The sequence below is a fragment of the Pavona decussata genome, unplaced genomic scaffold (genome assembly GCF_977016875.1).
Source record: "Pavona decussata unplaced genomic scaffold, jaPavDecu1.1 SCAFFOLD_52, whole genome shotgun sequence".
Taxonomy (NCBI): domain Eukaryota; kingdom Metazoa; phylum Cnidaria; class Anthozoa; order Scleractinia; family Agariciidae; genus Pavona; species Pavona decussata.
Window position 1 is genome coordinate 1,216,876 of NW_028145474.1, and position 23,122 is coordinate 1,239,997.

Sequence of the window (23,122 nt, forward strand, 5' to 3'; positions counted from 1 at the left end):
ATAGACCATAAAAAATTGCTGTTGATTTGTTAAGGACGGTGCCTACTTTTGTTACTGAGCATATGTTTTGTGCATCTCGACATAGTCGGGCCCCCTTTGGGTGGTGCCTACTATTACGGGGGTGTTTTTGCGCTGTTTAAAACTGCGGAGAAAGCAGAACTTAGCAAGCACTCTTAGTATCCAAAAATAAAATTTGGGGGTAACCGTGCATTTTTCCGAGATAAATAAAGCTTTAATTTAAACAACAACAACAAAAAAAACCAAACAAACAAAAACAAATAAACCCGCTATACATTGCTTTGTATTTTACTGCTTTTTAGAATAATTGTTGCTTAATTATCGCTAAAAAATGTCCCGCTACCCCCAATTTTCTTACTGGATCCCAGTAGCGCATACTAAGATCTGCTTTCCCGCATGGTCATAAACTGTGCAAAAATACTTCTGTATTAGGAAGTACAGTCCTTAACTGACTTTCAAACAGCCAGGCTCAGCAAGTTAGCTTGTAACTGGTGTTCCTGATTCCCGTGGTGTTCCTTGTTTTAGTACAAGCCTAGAAAGCAAGAAAACACAATTTTTCTGGCACAGTGGTTAAAATAAGCAGTCACATCAAATAAAACGTAAAATTAAGGCAAAATGTTATGATATGTACAATGTAAAACTGTGTCAAAGCAACACACCCAAACTATGACCACTTTTAATTCATCCACATAAAGTACTTTCACAAGATGGACTAACTATTTCATGACAATTTGACAATGCCTTCCAAGGGACCCTAACATCAAAGTGTATTTTCTCCATACAAACTCTCATACGTCTTCTCTGGTATTGGTTGGGAGAATTTCTTTGTCTGTTCTCTGTAGTTAGTGTTGCTGTGAAAAGACATTAGATACTGGTTGCAAATCAAACAAAAGTGGTCATTCTTCAGTGTGTCACGCTGTACAGTTACAAACTCCAAGAAATAAGGCAAGCTAATACATTTAACTGGTGCCAAGCGCGGGAAAACGCGTGCGACCAAAACACGATTGGTTTTGGATTGGATTCCCATTGGTTGAGAAACTGGCGTGAGTTTTGTTAACCAATCACAGAGCGTAGTAATGCAAAACCAAAGAAAACGCGAAATTACTTTCGACATTCAATTGAAAACCACTCTAATTCAACTGAAAACAACTACTTCTCACAATCGTTATCTGAAGCACTTATGACTGACGGCCATGTGATGCTCGCAAAGTGACGAGAATGTTTTAAGTGACCTCTCAAGGTAGCTGCCGCTCTTTTTGCTGCGCAAATTCAATCTCCTGGTCTGGCTTGATGGAGAAACTGGCCTCTTTCCCTTTGGAAAATAGTATTGTCCAATTCTGCTTTGTTTGGATGGATAATCTTTCCTAGCAGGTAATTTAAGAGGTGCTGTGTTCGTGCCTATGGTACAAACGTCTTTGCTTGCGTGACCTTGAGAGGATGCAGCTGTTTGCTCCCAACATGTATCCTCCTGTGTGGACTTCTCTTGCCCATGATCACAGCTACTGGTACTGCTGACAGTTGTAATCTGTAAATCCTTGCGTTTGTGATTGGTTGCCTTAGACCTTGTTGCCATGACATCTGGATAAAAGTACTCCGCTGGATTACAACACCGCAAGGTGCATTTGCCGAACTTGTCATTACCAAGGGGACATGGTTTCTTCACAACTTTAGTGATAAGACACGAGTCATCATCGCTGTCATAAGGTTCTTGTTTGAACTTAAAATCCAGTGAACCTGATTCTGTTGCTGGTGCCTTTCTCTCTTCCTCATCAGAAACAACAGTAGCACTTGAATCTGCTTCCACTTTAGTAACATTGCCAAGCCTGAGCCTTTTTAACTTCGCCAGATTGTGTTTTCTTGTCCTTAAGGGACTCCTCTCTTTGACAGCGTCAAATGCTTTGGTGGCTGTTGATCTAGGGTTTATGCTTTCATTACTCTGGCCAGGTTCTTTCTTGATATTTAAAAGCTCTACACTGGCATCTGATGAACACTCGGAATCCGACTCCCTTATCAAAATTGCTTCACAGCTCTCAACAGCATCAGCTGACACAGCTGCTGAGTCTGATGTCTCATCTGAAGTCCCTGCTGCATCACCTAACACAGCATCCGAAATTGCAAACAAGACTGACGATGACATTGATGTAGAATCTAATAGATCATTAATTGAACTAACAGTGGTTTCACGTTCTAGAAGAACAGGATCTTCTTCGTGACGGTTTCTTCTTACTCTTCCAGGTGAGCCCAGCAGCGAAACTCGTCGGCGCTTTCTCATCGGAGATGCCCCATCCTTGACACTCATGCATTCCTCAATGCTGCTACCAAGCTGCAAAGGTTCGTGTTGGCATTTCCTGGAAGCTTCGGGTTGGGCATCACTTGTTGCAAATGACACTGGCTCAGTCACACGCTCTCCAACACTGCTTTGTGGCTGCGACGTGCCTTGAAATTCCCTCTTGAGAACTTCAATAGGTTGAAGTTCCATCCTGAGAACATCAAGAGGAACATCATCATCATCATCATCATCATCATCCGATACAGCACATACATTAACTTCACAGTCATCAGCCGAGGAGGAACTCTGATCATCATCGCTGACATGTGGATCCATGGAGTGATCTCCTACTGGTCTCTGTCGAGTACTGGAATAAGGCAGAGTATTGCCACAAACATCACAGTGCCATTCTAACGGTGGCCTCTTCCAGTGCTGGCATTTTAGATGCGTCCCAAACTGGCCACACAAATCACACAAACGTATACGCCACTTTCTGTAGAGAGAGAAGAAAGTTAAGATGATTCCTTAGTGTACCTGTTAAGGTCAGTGCCACCTTTTGTTACTGCACAAACGTTCTATGCATCTTGAGGTTTTCCGTGAAGCTCGGACAGTGCCTACTTATTCAAACGTATTTTTGAGCAACTTATAACTAAATGCACTCGGGAAAATATCAGGGCCGGGTTGTTCGAAAGCCGATTAACGCTAATCTAGGATTAAAAGTTAATCGAGGTTTTCATCTCGCTCTTAAAGAGTGGTTTCAAAGCCTAATTTCAAGCTAAAGGTAAAGAAAACTCTAAGTCAAAACTAAGTGACAAAAATCTTTTGGAATAATCTTCACCGTTTAGTCTTTAAACTTGAATCAAAGTTCACATTAATCCAGGATAAGCTTAATCGGGCTTTGAACAAATGGGCCCTGAGCAAAGGCTATTGGAACCCTAAAGAAAAATTAGGGGTAACCACGGGTTTTCCAGAGATAACTTAGCTTCAATTTGAAAAAAAAAAAAAAAAAAAAAAATTCCATACATTGAACAACTATGTATTTGTAGTGAGAATGGTGTATTTAATCAGTAAATGACACGGGCACACTCGGAAAAAGTCCGAGTGCTTCTATCAGGAGTCGAACCTAAGACCTTCCGATTATTATTTGGGATGCTCTACCACTGAGCTACAGGACACTCGTGGGAGCTAAGGCCCTTAAGCTAGGTTCATGGGACAAACATCCTGCATACTGCTAGGATTGGAATGTCAATGACTGGAATATGTTAAAGCTTAAAGCTTTTTCGAATTACTGTTACATAATATTATCTCTGAAAAATGCGTGGTTACCCCCAACTCTCTATTCGGATTTCAATAGCCCTTGCAAAAATCTGCTTTTTCCGGCTGCATAATCATAAACTGCGCAAAAATACCTCTATAGTAGTAACACCATATGAAAAAAATGTCACATATTACTGTAAGTTCTCAAACTCATTAATAATTCAAAAGCCAAAGACAAAGGAAATCATGTACCGTGACGTGTTTGGATATCTGATGAAAAACTCGCTTTTGCATCTTTAATTTCTCCTTCAAAATCAGTTTGTTTGAGAAGTTATATCAAACACTCGTCACAGTGTTTCATGTAATATATCAAATACGAGAAGGTGTGTTTCATCAGATATCCAAACACTGAGAAGTAGGTTGAAAAAACGAGGTGCAGCCGAGTTTTTTAAAACTACTTCGAGGTGTTTGGATATCTGATGAAACACACTTTCGAGTGTTTGATATGGCTTCTCAAATGATCATTAATTCTTGGAGAAATTCAAGGCTAAAGTTGGCAAAATTTTATGGTAATTAGGATCACATATCCAAACCACGGTCACGGCAGTGATTTTCTTTGTTTTCTCTTGATGAATTATTAATAAGTTTGAGAACACAATATCAAAAACCTCGAAGTTCGTCAAAAATACTCCGCTACGCGTCGTATTTTCAACTCTCTTCTCGGTGTTTGATATGTGATGACACACTGTGCCTCGTGTTTGATGTAATATATCAAACACGAGAAGGTGTGTTTCATCAGATATCCAAACACTGAGAAGAAGGTTGAAAAAACGGGGCGCAGCCGAGTTTTTTTAAACTACTTTGAGGTGTTTGGATATCTGATGAAACACACTTTTGAGTGTTTGATATGGCTTCTCAAATGATCATTAATTCTTGGAGAAATTCAAGGCTAAAGTTGGCAAAATTTTATGGTAATTAGGATCACATATCCAAACCACGGTCACAGAAGTGATTTTCTTTGTTTTCTCTTGATGAATTATTAATGAGTTTGAGAAATATTATTTCAAAAACATTTGGTCAAATCCAAAATATTTTGGTAAGAGTACTCATTCAATCATTCAATTCTTCTGCTAAATGTTGGTTGACTAACACTTCAGCAGCTTTACAACAGTTATCTGTTCCATTTCACATCATTGTTCTCCATGAAAAATGAAGAATAAGCTCTGAGCTGGGGCAATCAAATTATTTTACAGTCAACCCAGGTCACGCGTGAACGATATTTTTGAAATTTGAACGGAGTTTTGAAATTTACATGTCAGTTTTCAAAATCGCCAACGAGATTTCAGAGTTCCCGTATAAATTTCCCTAGCTTATTGACAGTAGTCTTTTTCGGAACGATTTCCAGAGAGATGTCCAACATTTCATTCACACGTCGGACATTACAAAAGAGAAATTCGAATGTTCATTTCATTCTTGGAATTACTGTTCACGCGTGACCTGGGTTGACTGTAAATATAAGAAAATCAAAATCACTTATGTGAAGTTTAGGATGGTATGAAAGTATTATATTCATTGAAACCCATTTTTATCAAAGTTTTAAATAAAATAAATAAATGAGAATTCTTGTGGCTTCCACAATGTTTCCAGGTCGAATTGGAATTTGGGAATGATGTTTTTTGTGCAGGGAGGAAAACCGGAGTACCTGGAGGAAAACCGTTGGAGCAGAGACGAGAACCAACAACACACTCAACCCACGTATGGCGTCAACACCATGGTAGGCAAGTACTCTCACCACTGCTCCATCCCTGCTCCCTCGGTTATACAAAGTTATATGAACTTCCTCCTTTTAAAGGACCCTAGTCAGCCTCCCCCATTTTCGATGCCAGGCTGGTTTCCATATGATCGCGGATCGCAGATCGCAATAAGGTCTGCGATCGTCTGCGATCATATGGAAACTACTTCTGCTATCGTCTGCGATCCTGCGATCGCAATCGCAGACGATCGCAGAAGATAGAACCATGTTTCATCTAAAGGCTGGTTTCCATATGATCGCGGATCGCAGATCGCAATAAGGTCTGCGATCGTCTGCGATCATATGGAAACTACTTCTGCGATCGTCTGCGATCCTAGGATCGCAATCGCAGACGATCGCAGAAGATAGAACCATGTTCTATCTAAAGGCTGGTTTCCATATGATTGCAGACGATCGCAGACCTTATTGCGATCTGCGATCATATGGAAACCAGCCTTTATTGATATTGCATGGTGAAGCAAAATCTTATTGCTTTACTGTAAGTTGTGTTCCTGAAAATATGTTTCATTATCTCTAGTAGTTTCACAATGATTTCGTTCATTTCGACATGCTCCGAATAAAATATAATAGTCAAACTCTCGCACATAAACAAAAACAAAGGTGTGGCTGACTAGGGTCCTTTAAGCTAATGGATTAAAGATATGATAAATGACAGTTTTAGACTGTTCACAGTCCCCTATTTTTCCGTGGGATTTTTGAGACTCGTATGCTTCAGTTGAACTCCTGCCATCTTAGTTTGTAAAGGCGAGCGCAACCTGGGGAGAGAGTCTAAACTACAGAGGGGAGCTCTTGTCAGACACTCTCCCCAGGTTGCCCTCGCCATTACAAACCAAGATGGCGGCAGTTCGCTTGAAGTGTACGAGTCTTGAAAATCCCACGGAAAATAGGGGACTATGAACAGCATATGACAATTTTGATCTTTAGCATAACATTATCTTTTATTTCTATGAGGGTGAGATGTAGCATGGTCTTACTCCCATTCGCTGGTATCTTCCTTCTGGATCCATAACTCTCTGACTAACTTTTTATTATTGGGTGTATATTTTTTGGTAATACAGTCAACTCTCGCCTTGCGGACACCCCACTATTAAACACAGGAGCTAATACTTTGGTCAAAACTACAAAGAAATGCATGGAAATCTCCTGCTATTACAGACTCCCGATATTATTGAACTGTGGACACTTCATGTGACCCAAACTAACATTTTTTATTGTTTTACTCTTGTTACAACGGCCATCTTGGACATACTAAATAACATATCGATATTACTTCTCAGAAATTATGAAAACCAGGCCCCAGTTGTTCGAAGAGCCGATAACTTTATCCAGTGGCTAAGTCGCTATCCAGCGGTGCAAATGTACTCACGCTTTATTTCTCCTGCATGGCGACCTATCCATTGGATAAAATTATCCGCTCTTTGAACAACTGGGGCCAGAAGAATATAAATGATGTCATTCAATATGTCCAAGGTGTATGTTCCAATCTTCGAGAGACTCTCATTGTACTGTATTTACATTTTTGCGGTAATTTAGTTGGTTTTGTCATTTAATGTTCTTGACAGCCTCCCACCTTCGCGTAGACCCTGCGGTTTATACAATTCCTACTTCTTGGCTCACTAAACATAATTATAATAGAGTCCTAAAGTGTGACGTCACAAAAATTTGAATTTTTGAAATTATGGGATTTGTTAGTATAATCGGAAAGAGCATGATGAAAAATGCCTACTTGCCAATTTGGGGGCGAGATATTAGCTCTGTTATGCCCCGATGACTCCATACAAATCCTTCTAATTTTGTCTCAGTTCTTACCAGTTCTTAGTGGAACTGAGGCAAAATTAGAAGGATTTGTATGGAGTCATCGGGGCATAACAGAGCTAATACCTCGCCCCCACATTGCAATAAGATGCTGATTTTTGGCAAGTAGGCATTTTTCATCATGCTCTTTCCAAGTATACTAACAAATCCCATAATTTCATAAATTTAGTTCTTATGACGTCATCACTTTCGGACCCTATTTTAGTGACAATGAAATCCGGTCAGTTTCTTCGTACCCCACTAAGGCAGAGTCTCACTATTATGGACCCCAAATGTCTGTCCCAAGGGTGTCTGCTATAACAAGAGTTGACTGTAAAGTCATTAAATTAGTTTGTGTACCCTGAGGTTCCTTTATGTTCTCTTCCATGTGGACAGATGCATCTCTGTGCGTCACAGCGACAGTACCGATAAAGGAGCTCTGCATATGCATCGTCTCTTTCCCAACTAGCATCCCTTTGAAGAAACCAAACATATACCACATCAATAATTGTTCAAAATAGCTTTGTTTCTAATTACACCCATTTGTCGCAATTGGAGGTCGGGTGCACCAGCAAAACACCAGAGACTGGCACAATCTAGCTTGCGTAGCTGGTGGGCTCACTGGAAAGCCAGGCGAAAACGAGTGAAGCGAGTTTTTCGTTGCTCTCGCCCCATTACCCCCACAGCTTTGCCACTCATTTTGGCGGCTTGGCCCAGCTTTCCCACAAGCCCACCAACAAAAACTGCCAGCTACGCAGGCTAGGCACAACCAACCCAGCCCCCGATGGCACCATTGCCGCCTGTAAATGATGTGACCACAAAAAGCTTACAGTTACCAGCTTACTAAACACGAAATGCTCATCGATCACAAACAGCAGTGAAGTGACTGGCATGTTGTAATATTTTGGTGTCAGAAATTCCTTCTGGGATAAAGGTTAGTTTTGAAAATAAAATGATTGTTTGCAAAACTGTTTCGGATGGTACTCTAATTTAGGGTACCACAATTGCATGGGCGCAATAGTCTAGAATTTTGACTCTGCTCAGTCACTGTGATACTAACTCACAAATGTCTTGATTATTGTATATGTTGTAGTTGATTTTTAGTTTTCCTCCTCATCATCATGTTATCCTTAATCGTTATTATATAACAGTACTCCTCAATTATTATAATTCTACTTACTGATCTGGAATAAAAATGCCCATTCTTTTCATTTCCGCTTGAAATGTCTCCTGGTTGTTGCACACTGGACATCGAAAGTAATACAAGCCACTTGAGAGGGCATGTCTCTATAAAAAATACAACGATAATATTAAGGAATTAATTAAAATTTTTAATACGTTCCACAAAATAGCAAATCCATTAATCAAGAATAATTTGTTCTGAAGCACAACTTACGACATTGTTTGATTGAATCATGACTGTGACAAGATAAAAGCTTAAGCCTGTCACACACTCGAGGAAAGAGCTGAGCAAACTGCCTCATGAGGCAATAAGCTGAACTGTTTCATCTAGTGTGTGGTTGAGTTTTCGCGAGTCTTTCGCCTCATGAGGCTATGAGGAAAATGTCTGTCTTGTTTGATATTTGAGATTTCGCCTCGCAAGGCAAAATTCTCACAAAAACTCAACTGCACTTCTGAGGAAACAGCTGAGCTGATTGCCTTGTGATGCCTTGCAAGGCAGTTTGCTCAACTCTTTCCGCAAGTGTCAGTCTAGATAGGGGTAATTTCCTCTATTTGGAAATTACAGCTGTAGGCCTTTTCATTTACATAATTTTCTTAACATAATTTTAATCTTTACATAACACTTTAATCACTTTAATCTTTACATAATTTTATTAAATTGAAAATCTTTCAATTTGCTCAATTAACACAGAGTAAATTTCTTATAGCAAGATAAACAACAAATTTGTATTACCTGAAGACAGCTTCCGTGGAACCATGAGTTTTTGCAACAAGGCATAACAAGAGGAACATCATTGAGGGTTAGGGACTTGTGACCATCCCACTTAATTTCACACCAACAGATTGGACAAGTTTGGTTATTACTGGACAACAAGTTAACGTCTTGGGTTGGACGATGGTGGTGACAATAAGAACTGTACAAAATAATTCAAGACAACAAAAGTAAAGTGATAAATTGTTCCTGTATCCTCATTTGTTACATTAAGGCCCAGTTCAGATGCCAAACTTTTCATGAGCCAAACCTAATACCTTGAATTAAGTACATAACAAGTTCAGCGTCTGAATCAGTTGAGAACAGCTGCTTCAATTTGGAATGGTTCAGCCATTCTTCCTGCCTGGCTCAGCCGGGAATTTCAGTTTTGGAATGGCTTTAATACAGATGTTGAACTTTTCATGAGCCGAACCTAATGCATAAAATATTATAACTTATTCCAGACGCCGTCTCTTGTAGAGAGCATGTTTTGCTTCAAGTAAATTAAGCTTGGTTAATAATGTTCAGCGTCTGAATCAAAAGGCAGGATTTTCGTGATTTGGGCAGACCTTCATTTGAGTTAAGTTCGGCGAGTGATTTCAAAGTTTGGCGTCTGAACTGGGCCTAACTGAATGGAACTGTGTAAGTAGGATGGTGAAATTATTGCTCTCTTCCCTTGTTTTACCCTAACACCAGCTCCAAATACCTTATTCTTGCTAATTTTCATACATACTTAACAGCAGCTGAATTTTGCGAGTATTAATTTTCACAATCGCAAGAAAAATTAGAGCAAAACTGTACTAAATTTCACAATTTTGTTTGTGTTTTAGTTTCTTAGACCCTCATTGCCCTAAACGGGGACCTTGATAATGAGATAGTTACACATCATTAATATTTAGCTACCTTAGAAATATTAAACTAAACAAAACATCACAGCTTACTGTGTATGCAATGAATTAATCTCACACTCAAAAGAGTTTATAGTTCTTGAGGAACTTGAGATGTTCGTTAAATCTACACAGTACAGAATTAGAACTTGACCATAAACGCAACGAAAATAGATGAGGTCCCGTACAAGGTAACTACAAGGAGCCTACAAATGGAAACTTTGACCACTGTACTAAAGGGGTTTTGACTGAATTACAAGCTGGAGATGACAGTAAATTGGAGGAAGAGTGCCAGTCAAAAAGAAGACCGTAAAGATGTTTTCAAGGACAGATAGTTATACAGTTTTAATTCAGAACAATTCATTTCAAGGCCCGGTTAACTTGGGACATTTAAAATATGTATTGCCTTGTTATAGGATATGGTATTAAATTTTGCCCAATCTTTTTTTCACACATATTAAATTTCACAATTATATTGAAATCATGAAAATCGCAAAAATTAGTGCTCGTGAAAATTAGTAAGAATAAGGTGGCTTCTTTGCTAACTTAAGGCCGCAGCTGTTTGCCTCAATGACATTTAGATTATTTTTGAGTGACTGGCATTGAGCTAGAACCAGCAAAGAAACCTTGGTCCCTTTCTAAAACCTCCCAAAAAGTTTTTTTTTTTAAAAAAAAACCTGTAGAAAGAGAAAATTTATAAGCTGCTGCCTAGCAATAACAAAATAATTCTGTTTGTACTCTGTCTCTCAACTTCATCTCAAGCAGCGTCACAACTCTTGGGAAAACAAAACTAACTATTTCCCTCAGGAACAGAAATTGCATGTGAGTGTATATTTTTGTTTGTGCTCATTTACATCAATATTTATATTTAACTAGCTACTAAGGCCTAAAAATTTGTAAAGATAAATTATCACATGTTAACTATAAAATAAAATAACTAATATGTGAAATCAATTTAAATTTAAATTTAAACAAGTCGATAGTTTTGGCAGAAACAGTTCATACAAAGAAATTGTTCCATTCAAAAATAGTTCTATAAAATATTCTTATAAATTTGTTCTTGGGATACAAAATTTAAGGCTGCCCCGTGATTTTCCTTGAAAATTTGTTCTTTGTTTATGTTGGGATTAAATGAGTAATAGAATGTGCCATGTCATTGTTGTTGTTTAATGATCTTGTTGTGTCACTGTTACCACAGTTGAACCTCCATGTGCAATTACCTCTTGTAAGCGACCATGTTGTAGGTTAAAATGAATCCCAGGTTAAAATGATTTCAACCTAGGTTAATTTGTACTTTCCTTTGTTGCAGATGTAGATTACCCAACCTTAACAAAGGAAAATACAAATCAACCTAGGTTGAAATCATTTTAACGTAGGATTCATTTTAACCTACAACAACCACATTCCAAAAACACCAAATTTTTTTCCAGTGCAAAGCAGTAAAGCAGAAACCTCTCTAGACGACCACATCTCATAGGCGACCACGACACTTTTTGAGGTGACAGCATTATAATTTTTCATTGTTTTTAACCTCTTGTAAGTGACCACTGGACACTTCATCTGGAGTGCTTACCATTTACGTGGAAAACCCGTAAATTCCAGTTGGAAAATCAAAAAGTACGCATCATTCCATTTGGAGTACAGTACTTCTGAAATTATGGGCTTCTGGTCAAAGTGATGCATTTTTTATTACTCCTTTTGGGATTTACAGCTGATGTTCATACATTTTGAATATTATCCACCTTGTGTTAAGACAAGCTAAATCATTTCGTATTTATGTCGAAAATTTCCATGCGGGTGGTTTGCATAAATGGTAAGCACCCCTGATCTCCATGTGCGCTGTATGTACCACACTACTCAGAGTTTACGAGGAACTTTTAGCGACAACCTAGCACTGCTCGTATTATAACTAGCAAAATGTATGCAATAAATTCTCTTCGAATAAGAAGATGTGTCAGACCTGTTCCCAGAAGACACTCCCTGTGGTTTGACTCTCCTAAGTGACTACCTTCGATAAGCGACCACTCCATCTTGGCATTTTGGGTGGTTGCTTACAAGGTTTGACAGTATTTTTAATAAAATGCATACATGCTTGTGTTATGAAGTTCAACATTCGCCTTTTCTAAAAAACGCATTTTATACTGAATATTAAAGTACACTTCATTAAAATATTAAACATTCAGCATTCGTTATGTTTGCCAACCAAACTACACCACAAGATGAAAATCTGCTTACTTGAAACTGTCAAAGAACTGGAACAGTGAGCCACTGTCACGACCACATTTGTAATGGAAGGTTTGATGACATCTTGAATAACAGCAGCCGATTGTTGCACCATACTTTTTGCAGCGATTACACCTCTACAAGAAACAGTTGTGTCTGGTTATCATTTACAGCTATGTGGCAAAATGGAGGGCTTGATGCATAACCAAACTTTATTATTCGCTGAAGGCGAAGTAAATATTCACCAATATATACTGAGCCTGAGGCGAGTAATTGTTTTAGTATAGTTACTCACTACAGGTGATTATCAGAGAAAAACAAGAACCGTCCTAAAAATGTCATTTTGTTTGTTTGTTTCAAATTGTCACGCATCAATGAATAGAGAAGCACTGTCTGCTGATCAAATCCTCAATCCAAATCACATGCTGAATCGATAGACTGCACATGCCTCAAGCAGTATTCTTTAACTGCCACTTCATTGAGACGAAGCATTGACTTCTGTGAATGAATGTTAAGTTTCTCTGACTCGTTTACGAAAATGGATGGAGATGAACCAGGCTGTTTGGTGTAAAACTCAAGCCGGGATCACAAGTGTTAGCGATAGCACTTTATCCCACAATTTCTTGTTGACATGATGGCTTCGCCAGTTAATGGACGTTTATAAATTGCCCTTGGAGATAAGCTGCTTCAGGTAGGAGTGAAGTCCCTTATTGGCTTCACTAAACAAGTACATGGTTGTGGCAGATGAAAATTTTTTGTTGTGAGGAGGCGACTTTAGATGGTGGTCGAGAGCGGCTTGAACCGACAACAAACTAGTTTTCAGATTATTAAATCTGTTGTCTTTCCTCCTCACTGAAACGTAAAAAACTTAGAGAAACATTTATTCATCTTGTTTACTTCCATGCTTTCAAATTGTCTTAAATTCGTTTTGTTTGTGAAATCATTCTGTTACATTAAAAAGGAATTCTTGCACGAATTTAACTTTATAATTTGTTGTCCCCAACATCAACAATGACAACATGCAATTTACAAGGGTTTTTTATCACAATTAGCAAAATTTTCATATCTTGCCTTCAAAAAGTGTCACCTCGGACTTAGCTGCGTCTTTAGTGCCTTTCAGAAGTGCATTTTTTTTTTCATCCTCTTTACATGCACTTCTTCCTCAGAAACATCAACAAATTGCTAAGCGGCCATTTTGAAAATTTGTGCTCCCGCTATAATCACCTTGCGCCACGTGATTATAGTAGGATATGACACAATCCTCCACCAATCAGATTAACAGAATCTCTATAATCACCTGAGTAATCATACTTATGCATTTAAGGCTGCTTTTTTTTGTTTTAGCTCAGATTCAGGGGTTTCACTATGACTCTGAACAGGCAGGCAAGAGTTTTGTGCACCTAGACAAGAGAGTTGACTTGGGTACAGTATGTTATTTTATGGAAAAGTTGGTTAAGGAGTTAAAGGCAACCAGGCAAAGCTCTCTTTACAGACGGTCAATGTGCCCAGTGCCTGGTGCCCGACAGGGTCACCGGACTTTTTGTATGTAGCTTTCGTTCCCTTCAGGAACGTTGCCCCAATGTTTTATCCACTGCTTTGTGCTTCGTTTTGTGATAAAAACAGACATCATGCCCATGGTTATTTATTGCAATTGAAGCTTAAAACAACGGATAAAACGTTGGGGCAACGTTTCCTAAAGGAATTGAAGGCCTCTTGCAGAAAATCTGGTGAATCTGAGCTACATGTACAGTCGTAAGTTAGACAATGAAAAGCAATCTGAAAAGCACTCCAGGTCAGCGATGCACCAAGCCCTTCAATCTACTGTACAGAAAAAAGTCTTTGGCCGATGTACATTTTACCACTACAAATTGTGAACCTAACACAGCCAACAGCCACTTTTTTGTGTTTTTTTTTTTTGCAAAATTCATCCCTGGATCAACAACATTGTGTATGCTAGTTTTGAAGTTTTGAGAACTTTTCAGTGCATTTTCATTCATAGGCGTTTTTACGGATATCGTCTGCTAACAATTTCTGGTAAATGTACATGTACCAGTCACCATCTTGTTGGATTATTGATGTGTTTTACATGCAGTAGTGATCAGCACCTCATTTTTCTTCACAATGTCAATACTTGGTCAAACAAACGGATTATGAGAATGAAAAACATGACTGTAATTTTTTTTTACTCTGACTACCTAACATGTCCTGAATGTTCATTGTGTTTTGACTGATCAAAATGTGAGGTCTTAAAACTGGTCAATACATTTACTTGAAAAATGAGGATGACTATTGATCGTACCACGATAATCAATAGAATGGCCATTTTGTACTAGAGGATGCATTATCCGTCTGGACAATCTTGGGTAAACATTTGAAGAGGTGCGTAGAATAAGGCCCTAAGTGAATTTTGATGTAAGGTCAAATTCTCCTTTTATTTCACAAGCGATAACAAGAAAATTTGGAAGGAGATTCTAGCAGTTTATCAGAAGTCACTTATGGCTTTTTCCAGGCACACCTTCATTACGCGGGATGCCCTGAAGGGGCATACCGTGTCTAAAAACGGGTCGATTTCTTTTTTTTCTTCCTCATAGTCACAAATCGGTACATTAATTTATTCATTAAACTCTCCCCTCTCCTACTCGGGATGTATTGTTCTGATTGTCTTCAACAACAGCAGGCCAATCAAAATCCATTCTTGTCGCTTATATCGCGAGGGAGGGGACCCACTCACCCCTACCTGTGTGACGTCAATGCATCATTTGATATATTTATTAAAGACGGATTAAGTCGCGCCATATTGTTTTAACATGTTCTGGACTCAAGTGTGCTGTTTTCAAACGGAAATTTCACCATTTTGAAGCGGTAAATCGAAAGAATAACTTCTAAGAAGCACCCGACACGTAAAACGGTGGAAATTGGTGAGTTCTTAGTGAAGGAATCGTGCTTTGCTTGACAGTCTTAGGCCACGACGCGAGACAGAAAAGAGGTCATTGAGAAGCTTACGTTATCGTAATGGAATTTGACAAATTTCCGCTGATAGTCTGAGTCGCGTAACACACGGAAAACAACGTAAAGCGATCGTCGTGACTCAAACTATTCCATTAGCAAGGATAGTTTTATCAATCGGCGAAGCATACAGTTGGAATAAATGAATCAGCCCCAGCATCACGCGTAATGCCAGTATAGCAGGCATCTTGTTTGTTGTTTGTCTGGTTTTGCGTCCCTAGTATAACTTAGATAGGCACAAGACGCATTATCCATCTGGACAAACTATCTTTCATTGTTCGTCTTGACGAGGCACAACAGAAGATAGTTCGTCCTGACGGATAATGTATCTTGTGCCTGTCTTTATACTAGAGATGAATAACCAGACTCGTGAACAACAAAATGTTTGCCAAAGTTCATCCAGACGGATAATGCATCCTCTAGTATAAAAACGGTCAATGCCTGGGTACCTCTTGCTTCATAATTATTTTAAAACTATTTGAATTTCTTTTTATTTGCTCTTTTTCCCAGTTATCTCCCTTTCCCTCTTTTTTTCACAAACATAGGATTAAGGACGGTGCCTACTATTGTTACTGCGCATACGTTCTGCGCATCTCGAGATACTCGGGTTTCCTATGGGTGGTGCCTACTAATACAGGGATATTTTTGCGCGCTTTAAAACTATGCGGAGAAAGCAGAACTTAGCAAGTGATTTTGGTATCCAAAAAGAAAATTGGGGGTAACCACGCATTTTTCAGAGATAATAAAGCGTCAATTTGGAAAAAAGCGCCATACATTGTTTTGTATTTTGCTGCTTTTTGGAATAATTGTTGCTTAATTATCTCTAAAAAATACGTGGTTACCCCCAATTTTCTTTTTGGATTTCAATAGCCGCTACTAAGATCTGCTTTTCTTGCATAGTGATAAACTGCGCAAAAATACTTCGCTTTTAGTAGGCACCGTCCTTAATGAACACCTATGATTTAGTTTTTGTATTTTTGTCTAAAACAATCAGAACAATTTAACTAACCCACTGTATTGTATTGGTTATTAACCCTTTAAGCCCTAAAAGTGATCAGCATGAAATTTCTCCCTGTAATATCAATGCTTATTCAACCCCTGAGGCCATGAGAATTAAGGATACGATCACTTAAGGTGAATTTTACTGAAATTTTAATAACTTCTCCCTAGTACTTTTATAAGGAAAGTATGGAGACGGATAGGAGAATTTGTTCTTTGATATAACAATGTAGGGGTTAAATATTTAAAAGTGCCTTTTGTTGCTGAAACTACAGATCCTTAGAATGCAACTCATTTATTTAATACCAACCAGTCTTCTTGCTCTTGATATTTCTTTTTTGATATCTTTAATTAAGAATCCATCAAAGCCTTCATTATCTTCTCCACGCTGAGCCAAACCTGATGAAAAGAACTGCAAGGCAAAAGTAGTTTCCAGATGTTGAAAGGTTCACATGAACAGGAGACCAAAGTAAACACAGAATAAATGAAACAAAATATAATTATACATAATGATAAAGAAATTTACAAATAGATTTAAAATGAAAAGCCTATTAAATTCAGGGCTTCTGATAGGGTGCGAAAAAAAATTGGAAATTATGCGGCACTTTTAAGTCTCATTATGCGGCAAGAATTTTAGAAAGGTCTATTATGCGGCAAATTATGCGATTTCATTTTAGCTAATTGAACCTTGTTTTATTAGATCTAAGAGGGGCATAATCCATTGTTTGCTGTTCAAGAAGCAATTAGAGCACGGAGAAATGAAGAAACAGCTGAAATAAATCATTTGTTGCCTCATTTCAATTATTGAAAATCAGATATTGCTAATTTGGTCAAGTCAGCGTTTGTTGCTTTCCATCCGCATTTTTTTTCCGCGTTCCGCTTCACATGTGACTTAGCTTCAAGGTCACAAACTTTCAAAGATGATCAACCACTATGTTGCACGAAGAGCAAAACAACAGACCATCGTCAACATGAAAAATTCCTTCGGGGTACACCTACTTTCTTGTCCTGTCTTTTGCCGAAATATTTACAGGAAGCTGCGACCTTTTTTTCTCCTGCGATGAAGCACTTGGCGTTTTAACAACAAACTTATCCATAATGAGGATGTTTGTTTCAATTAAAACAAAATATGTAGCTACATATTGGAAGCGACTATCGAGCACTTTTTACGCCAAATGCCTACATCGAAAGTATGAAGGGATCAAATGACATCTTAAAAATATAGCAATGATTGTGATTGGTGTATTTACATAAAAGGATTGTTTATTCTGTGCCAATGATCACTCGCATAATATTGAAAACCAGCACCAGGTCCCCAACCTGTAAAATGAAGCATAGAACGCCTGTTTGTTTGCTTGTTCAACGAAGGAACGCTTCCAGGTGATTTTTGACGCCTTTTGAAAGGAAAAACTCCTTGAGATAACATTCAAATTATCGGAGAACTTAACATTAGGCAAAAGTTTTGCTCTTTTTTTTCTTAAATTGTGCGATTTTTCATGAATTACACGATTTGTTGCGATTTTACGTCAATTATGCGAAATTGCAACATCGCATAATATCAGGAGCCCTGTATTATTAACCCTTTAACCCCTAAGGCAAAACGACATTTTCTCCAGATCCAAGTCTACAAACTCAATGTCTATGTATGATATACCATTTTAAAGCTACTCATGAGTGTATTTCATAACTGATATAATTATGAATGAGAAAAGCTATGGCTTTGAGATAAATGGCCTTAAAACGTAAAAATTTAAAACTTCAAAAACGTACCAATCCTTGTGTATATTAGGTATACCCCTAAACTATAGCTTATTTTGCAGGTCTCAACATCTTCATTAATGTGAGAGATGTCTTAAGTCCCTCAACTTCTAGGGGAAAAAAGTTGAAAAGTTATGGGGGTGGTCAACCATATCACATATGGGAGGGGGTTAAGTTTTTATCCCTTTAATGAGTAGATCTTCACAAGACCATCTTGGTGTGAAAAATTCATAGAAATCTGATAAATATTGACAGAGTTGTGGCCTTATGTGCCAAATGGCACTCTTAGGGATTAAAGGGTTAATTAACAGATAAATTATTCAGTCAGTGACCCAGGCATGTTCACTCAGCAGGAGTCAAACCTATGACCTTTCCTATTAATACTAAATTACACTACTAAATAATAATACCAGTAATTATAAACAGAGCGTTGTCGATTTCTCTGTGTACGCAAGCAAAAACGCAGTTTTTCTCAAATACAAAACACAAATCGGCGAAAAAAAATACTGGACAACGTTTTTCAATCGAACTGCAGTTCACTTGAAAATCAAGTCCGAGCAAAATCGAAAAATGGCCTTAAATTCGACATAGGTTGGTTACGCTCTCAGCCCTTCAATTATATAATTATTATGATAATAATAATAATAATAATAATAATAATAATTAAATAAATAATAATACTAAATATTAATACTACACTGTAGTTCAGATGCTTTACCAATGAGCTATGGCACACTCACAATTTTCTTTTTCCACCTATGCCTGTGTGACTGACCTCTATCATTATTTTATTCACCAGGCCTTAGTTGTTCAAAGTGCGGATAACTTTATCCACTGGATAAGTCGCTATCTAGCAGAGCAAATTTACGTACTCCAACCAATGCTTTTGGCAAGTTTTCCACACAATCCCATTTTTAAATTTGACATATGCTTCTACTCTATTCACAAATTATAGGACTATCGTGAAAATCTTCCACACATTTTATCTGCCAAAGTTATCTGCCCTTTGAACAACTGGATGCAGGCCAAAAACGTGATATCTATCTCATTAGTCATTCAGAGTTCCTGTTAGGAGCCGGTAACCGGTTCATATTAAGGGCAGTGCCTACTATTGTTACTGCGCATACATTCTGCGCATCTCAAGATACCCGAGTTTCCTATGGGTGGTGCCTACTAATACAGGAATATTATTTTTGAGTGGTTTAATACTATATGGAGAAATTAGAACTTTGGTATCTCCAAAGAAAATTGGGGGTAACCATGCATTTTTCAGAGATAATTACAGCTGTAAGCTTCAATTTAGGAAAAAATACAATACATTGCTTTATATTTTGGCACTTTTTAGAGGTATTATTGCTTAATTATCTCTGAAAAATGTGTGGCTACCCCCGATTTTCATTTTGGATTCCAACAGCCGTTGCTAAGATCTGCTTTTCCCGCATAGTCATAAACCGCACAAAAATGCTTACAATAGGTATTAGTAGGCACGGTCTTAATGTCTGTTTATCTAAATGTTTACTGGCTATCATGACAAAAATGTTTCTGAAATTATTGAAACCGCTTTCAAAATTAATCACATTTTAAAACAACTTGTCCTTGTTTTGGGAATTTCCTTTCATAAATAATGAAACATCCAGCAGATAATATCATGTTGAAAATCCATCACTTGTAAATAAATCGCTCTTGGTTTGAGCATTTTCGTTCATCAAAAACAATGCTGACAGCAAGTGGTTTCTTTCTTCTCCTAAGTTCTGTCACGCTTGCGCGATTTCTAGCGAGCGGCGAGCAAAGAAGCCGCAAGCCGCAACCCTCCTTGTTCGCTGTTCTAATTTGCATATTTTTACTGTCACTTTGCATGCATGATCTGAACAAAAAGTAGGACTGCTTGCAGTCTGTCCCAGGGCCATCTTGCTCCCATCATTCCCTGACAGACATTAACCAGATGGCGTCCACCTGCTATTGCAATTTATTACCTTCTTTTACAAATCTTAACAAGACCTGCTGATTTATTTCACATTTAAGCCTTTTTTTATGAACACTATGACTTTAACATAATGATTGTACCATGTGGAACCAATCATTATCAAATGGGAGATCAAACCACAACGCCAGTTCTATATCAAAGTGAATTGTAATTTAAGTAGGCACTTTTATTTGTTTGGTTGGCTTGAAAGTGGAACACTACCAACTGGCCATGCTTACAGTATCTTTGATTCATGGATGTTGCATGTCCAGGAGACATCATCGTGGCTGCTATAGATATGGAACAGTGGGAGTAGATCACCAAGGATTGTTATATACCTAGACTTTCACTCAACAAAACGAGCACTGTGATTGGTTGATTTTTGGTCACGTGCCCCTGATCAAAAACAAATGTATCCTGACCAGGATACAATTCCACAGTTGTTGCCCTCTCAGTTGTTTGTTTGTTTGTTTTGCTGTGATTGTTGAAGGGAAAGTCTAAATATAAAACAAAGCACTAAATGTATGGTCCCTCGGGAAACTACTAAGTTAGTTTTGTTTTCCCTTGAGTTCGTCTCGGGAAACATCAGGACTCAAGGGAAAACAAAAGTAACTATTTCCCTCGGGACCATATATTAAGTGTATATTGTTCTCACTGGAGGCACGTTGTATAGGGGGGACTGGCTTTCATTGGTCCCAGGAAAATCCCAAATGATCAAGGATTTTGCTGTTTCCTGACCGTCCCGGATTTTACTGACTTACAAAAACAGACAGACATCCCAATCATCTGGGATCGTCGGGGATTAATCCTGAAAATTAGGAGCATTTCTATTTTCCCAACACATTCCATATCATGGTTGGCAACCACTGACATGTGAAAACATAAATATTAGCTGCTGGGGGGCATCATTGATTGTCACAGATCAGTACATGTACCACCCTAAACATACAAACGGCAAACTTTTCCTAACATCTTTATTTTGACCATCACCGAATAGTCTGTGATATTTATAGATGTGTTTCCATACGTGATCACTTACCATGCAATACTGGTGAACTGAAAATCCACTTCCTTCCTCCACAAAAAATTTGCCAAACAATTCCTCATTTGGTTCTTCATAACACAGTTGACAAACATTGCTTCCTGTTTACACAAGAAATAGATAGTGTACAGCTTTACATAAAATAATATTACAAGTCCAACGCACTCAGACCACCACTTTGCCGTGCCTCCACATTAAAAACAATGACTACATTTAATAATATTAAATGCAAAACAATAACAAGTATATTTTACAGAAAGTCATACATAAACCAAACAATGGAGTCCTAAGCAGAATTGTAAGCTCCATGGAATCGCAGCTTTAACATTTCCATTTTCTTGCAAATATTTGCCCTTATGATTCTGTTAATTGTGATCTAGTGAAAAGTAGACTGTCAAAGATGCAACCAGAAGCAGAAGAATGAACCAATCACAATGCCTGATTTAGTATTCAAAGCTAACAAAAATTTCCTTCTGTTAAGAAACATTTGTCACCAAAATTGCTTATCGGGCCCAGTAAGTTACCGGGTCTTTCGAGAAACGGGCCCCTGCTAAGCTCAATGGACGAAATGGTTTTTTGATTTTTTATACTACATCAAACACTCTATACTACGCTACCGATTAAAACGACTCGGAGTTGAACCCCAATGCTACTGAAAAACCGCTTTTATCATCCATAGCCTCAAGTATATATATTTAAGCTCCTTGTTGTTATACTAATATAAGACCACCTCACATGTTCCTTGCGCCGGTATGCCAAGTTTATTGGAAATAGGCAATACTGTAAGCCATTTGTAAACATTTTTAAATATTAAAGATATCAGGTATGATCTTGTCAAGTATATTCAGCGCTTCAATGCCATTTTTGTTCCATATCGGGTAAAACTAACCCCTTATTTGCTGTTGTCAAGCATGAGTCTTCTAAGATAAATTTACAAAGGGCGCGAAATTTCAAGAATACCGAAGAGACTCGCCGTGTAAATAGATTCCACAGGTCGATAATTTATATACAGCCGGAGAGCGAGCACTTACCTATTTTACAACGTTATTAAAATAATTTCGTTAGAATTCGATGAAACCTAAACGCCTCTGTTAAATTCAGTTCATTCCCTGAGTTCATTAAGCTTTAAAAAATGATTATAAGCCGCGGGTTTGCATTGCAAAATTTGTAATGAAGTCTCTAGCTGTTCAGTAGGATGTGATGTCGATCTTAGAGAAACCTTTTGCCGTATATCAAGAACGTATTGCCTTGCTTTACCTTCAGATGTATCCTCTTCCTTCAATCGTTTACATGTTCGTCGCCGCATTTCTGTAGATTGTAACCGTAAAACATTCCACAAATTAAAGCTCACATTCCCACAAGAGACGAGCGAACTGACTCGACGAGTGACTCCATGTTCTCTCTATTCAAAACTCAACGGAACTCTCGCTCCAGTCCTCGACTGTCAAGCAGAAATTGTAGGCACGCTTCGCGTGCAAAACAATCAAACAACGTGAAAATTGAGGAATCAGTTTGTTTGTTGTCAATAATTTAGACCTGTTTTCAATCAAGTATCGTAAAACCAAAACCAAAGTTATTACTCTGGCCAATCACAACAGATGCAAACAGCGCATTGAACCAATTAGAATTCGAAGCAAATACATGTAACAGGCGTCAAGCGTGGGAAAACGCGTGAGAGCGAGGCGCGATTGGTTTTGGTTTTACATGTCATTGGATGAGAAAGTAGTGCGAGTTTTATCAACCAATCACAGAGCGTAGTAATGCAAAACCAAAGCAAAAACGCAATTACTTTCGTCACTCAATTGAAAACCGCTCTATGGAGGGGGCAATACAAAATGCACTTAGCATTCCTTCTGGGTCCGCCCTGAATATTGAACAGTTGGGAACTATTGGTGCTTTCTTTTTTCACTGAAATTTTGTCTACTGAGCCTGTGAATTCTCCCGACAAGGAGGTGCATGGAGTCCAGAGAATGACTTGCAAAGCGAACGACTTGGACCAAATTTAGTTTGTACCTTACCGGTAAAATGTTGCCGGGTCAGAGGAAAGATTTTTTGCGCTTGAATTATGAATCTGAAATAAGGACATTTTGTTCGCCTGCGAGAGCAGACGCTTTATCAAACAGAAGCCGTAAACTACATTTTTATTGGCTTGCTTTGTTT

The 23,122-nt window shown here is 38.2% G+C and overlaps 1 protein-coding gene across 1 annotated transcript; it reads right to left on the reverse strand.

The window, feature by feature from the left end:
* Window positions 1-680: 680 nt before the first annotated feature.
* On the reverse strand, window positions 681-22,373 carry LOC146480820 (uncharacterized). The gene is made up of 8 exons (XM_085109154.1): window positions 22,220-22,373; window positions 20,960-21,063; window positions 16,510-16,611; window positions 12,207-12,331; window positions 9,067-9,247; window positions 8,332-8,438; window positions 7,512-7,625; window positions 681-2,780 (listed from the first exon to the last, which is right to left on the reverse strand). The coding sequence occupies exons 1-8, from the start codon at window positions 22,266-22,268 to the stop codon at window positions 1,184-1,186; spliced, it is 2,379 nt and encodes a 792-aa protein (XP_084965280.1). The 5' UTR covers window positions 22,269-22,373; the 3' UTR covers window positions 681-1,183.
* Window positions 22,374-23,122: the final 749 nt, after the last annotated feature.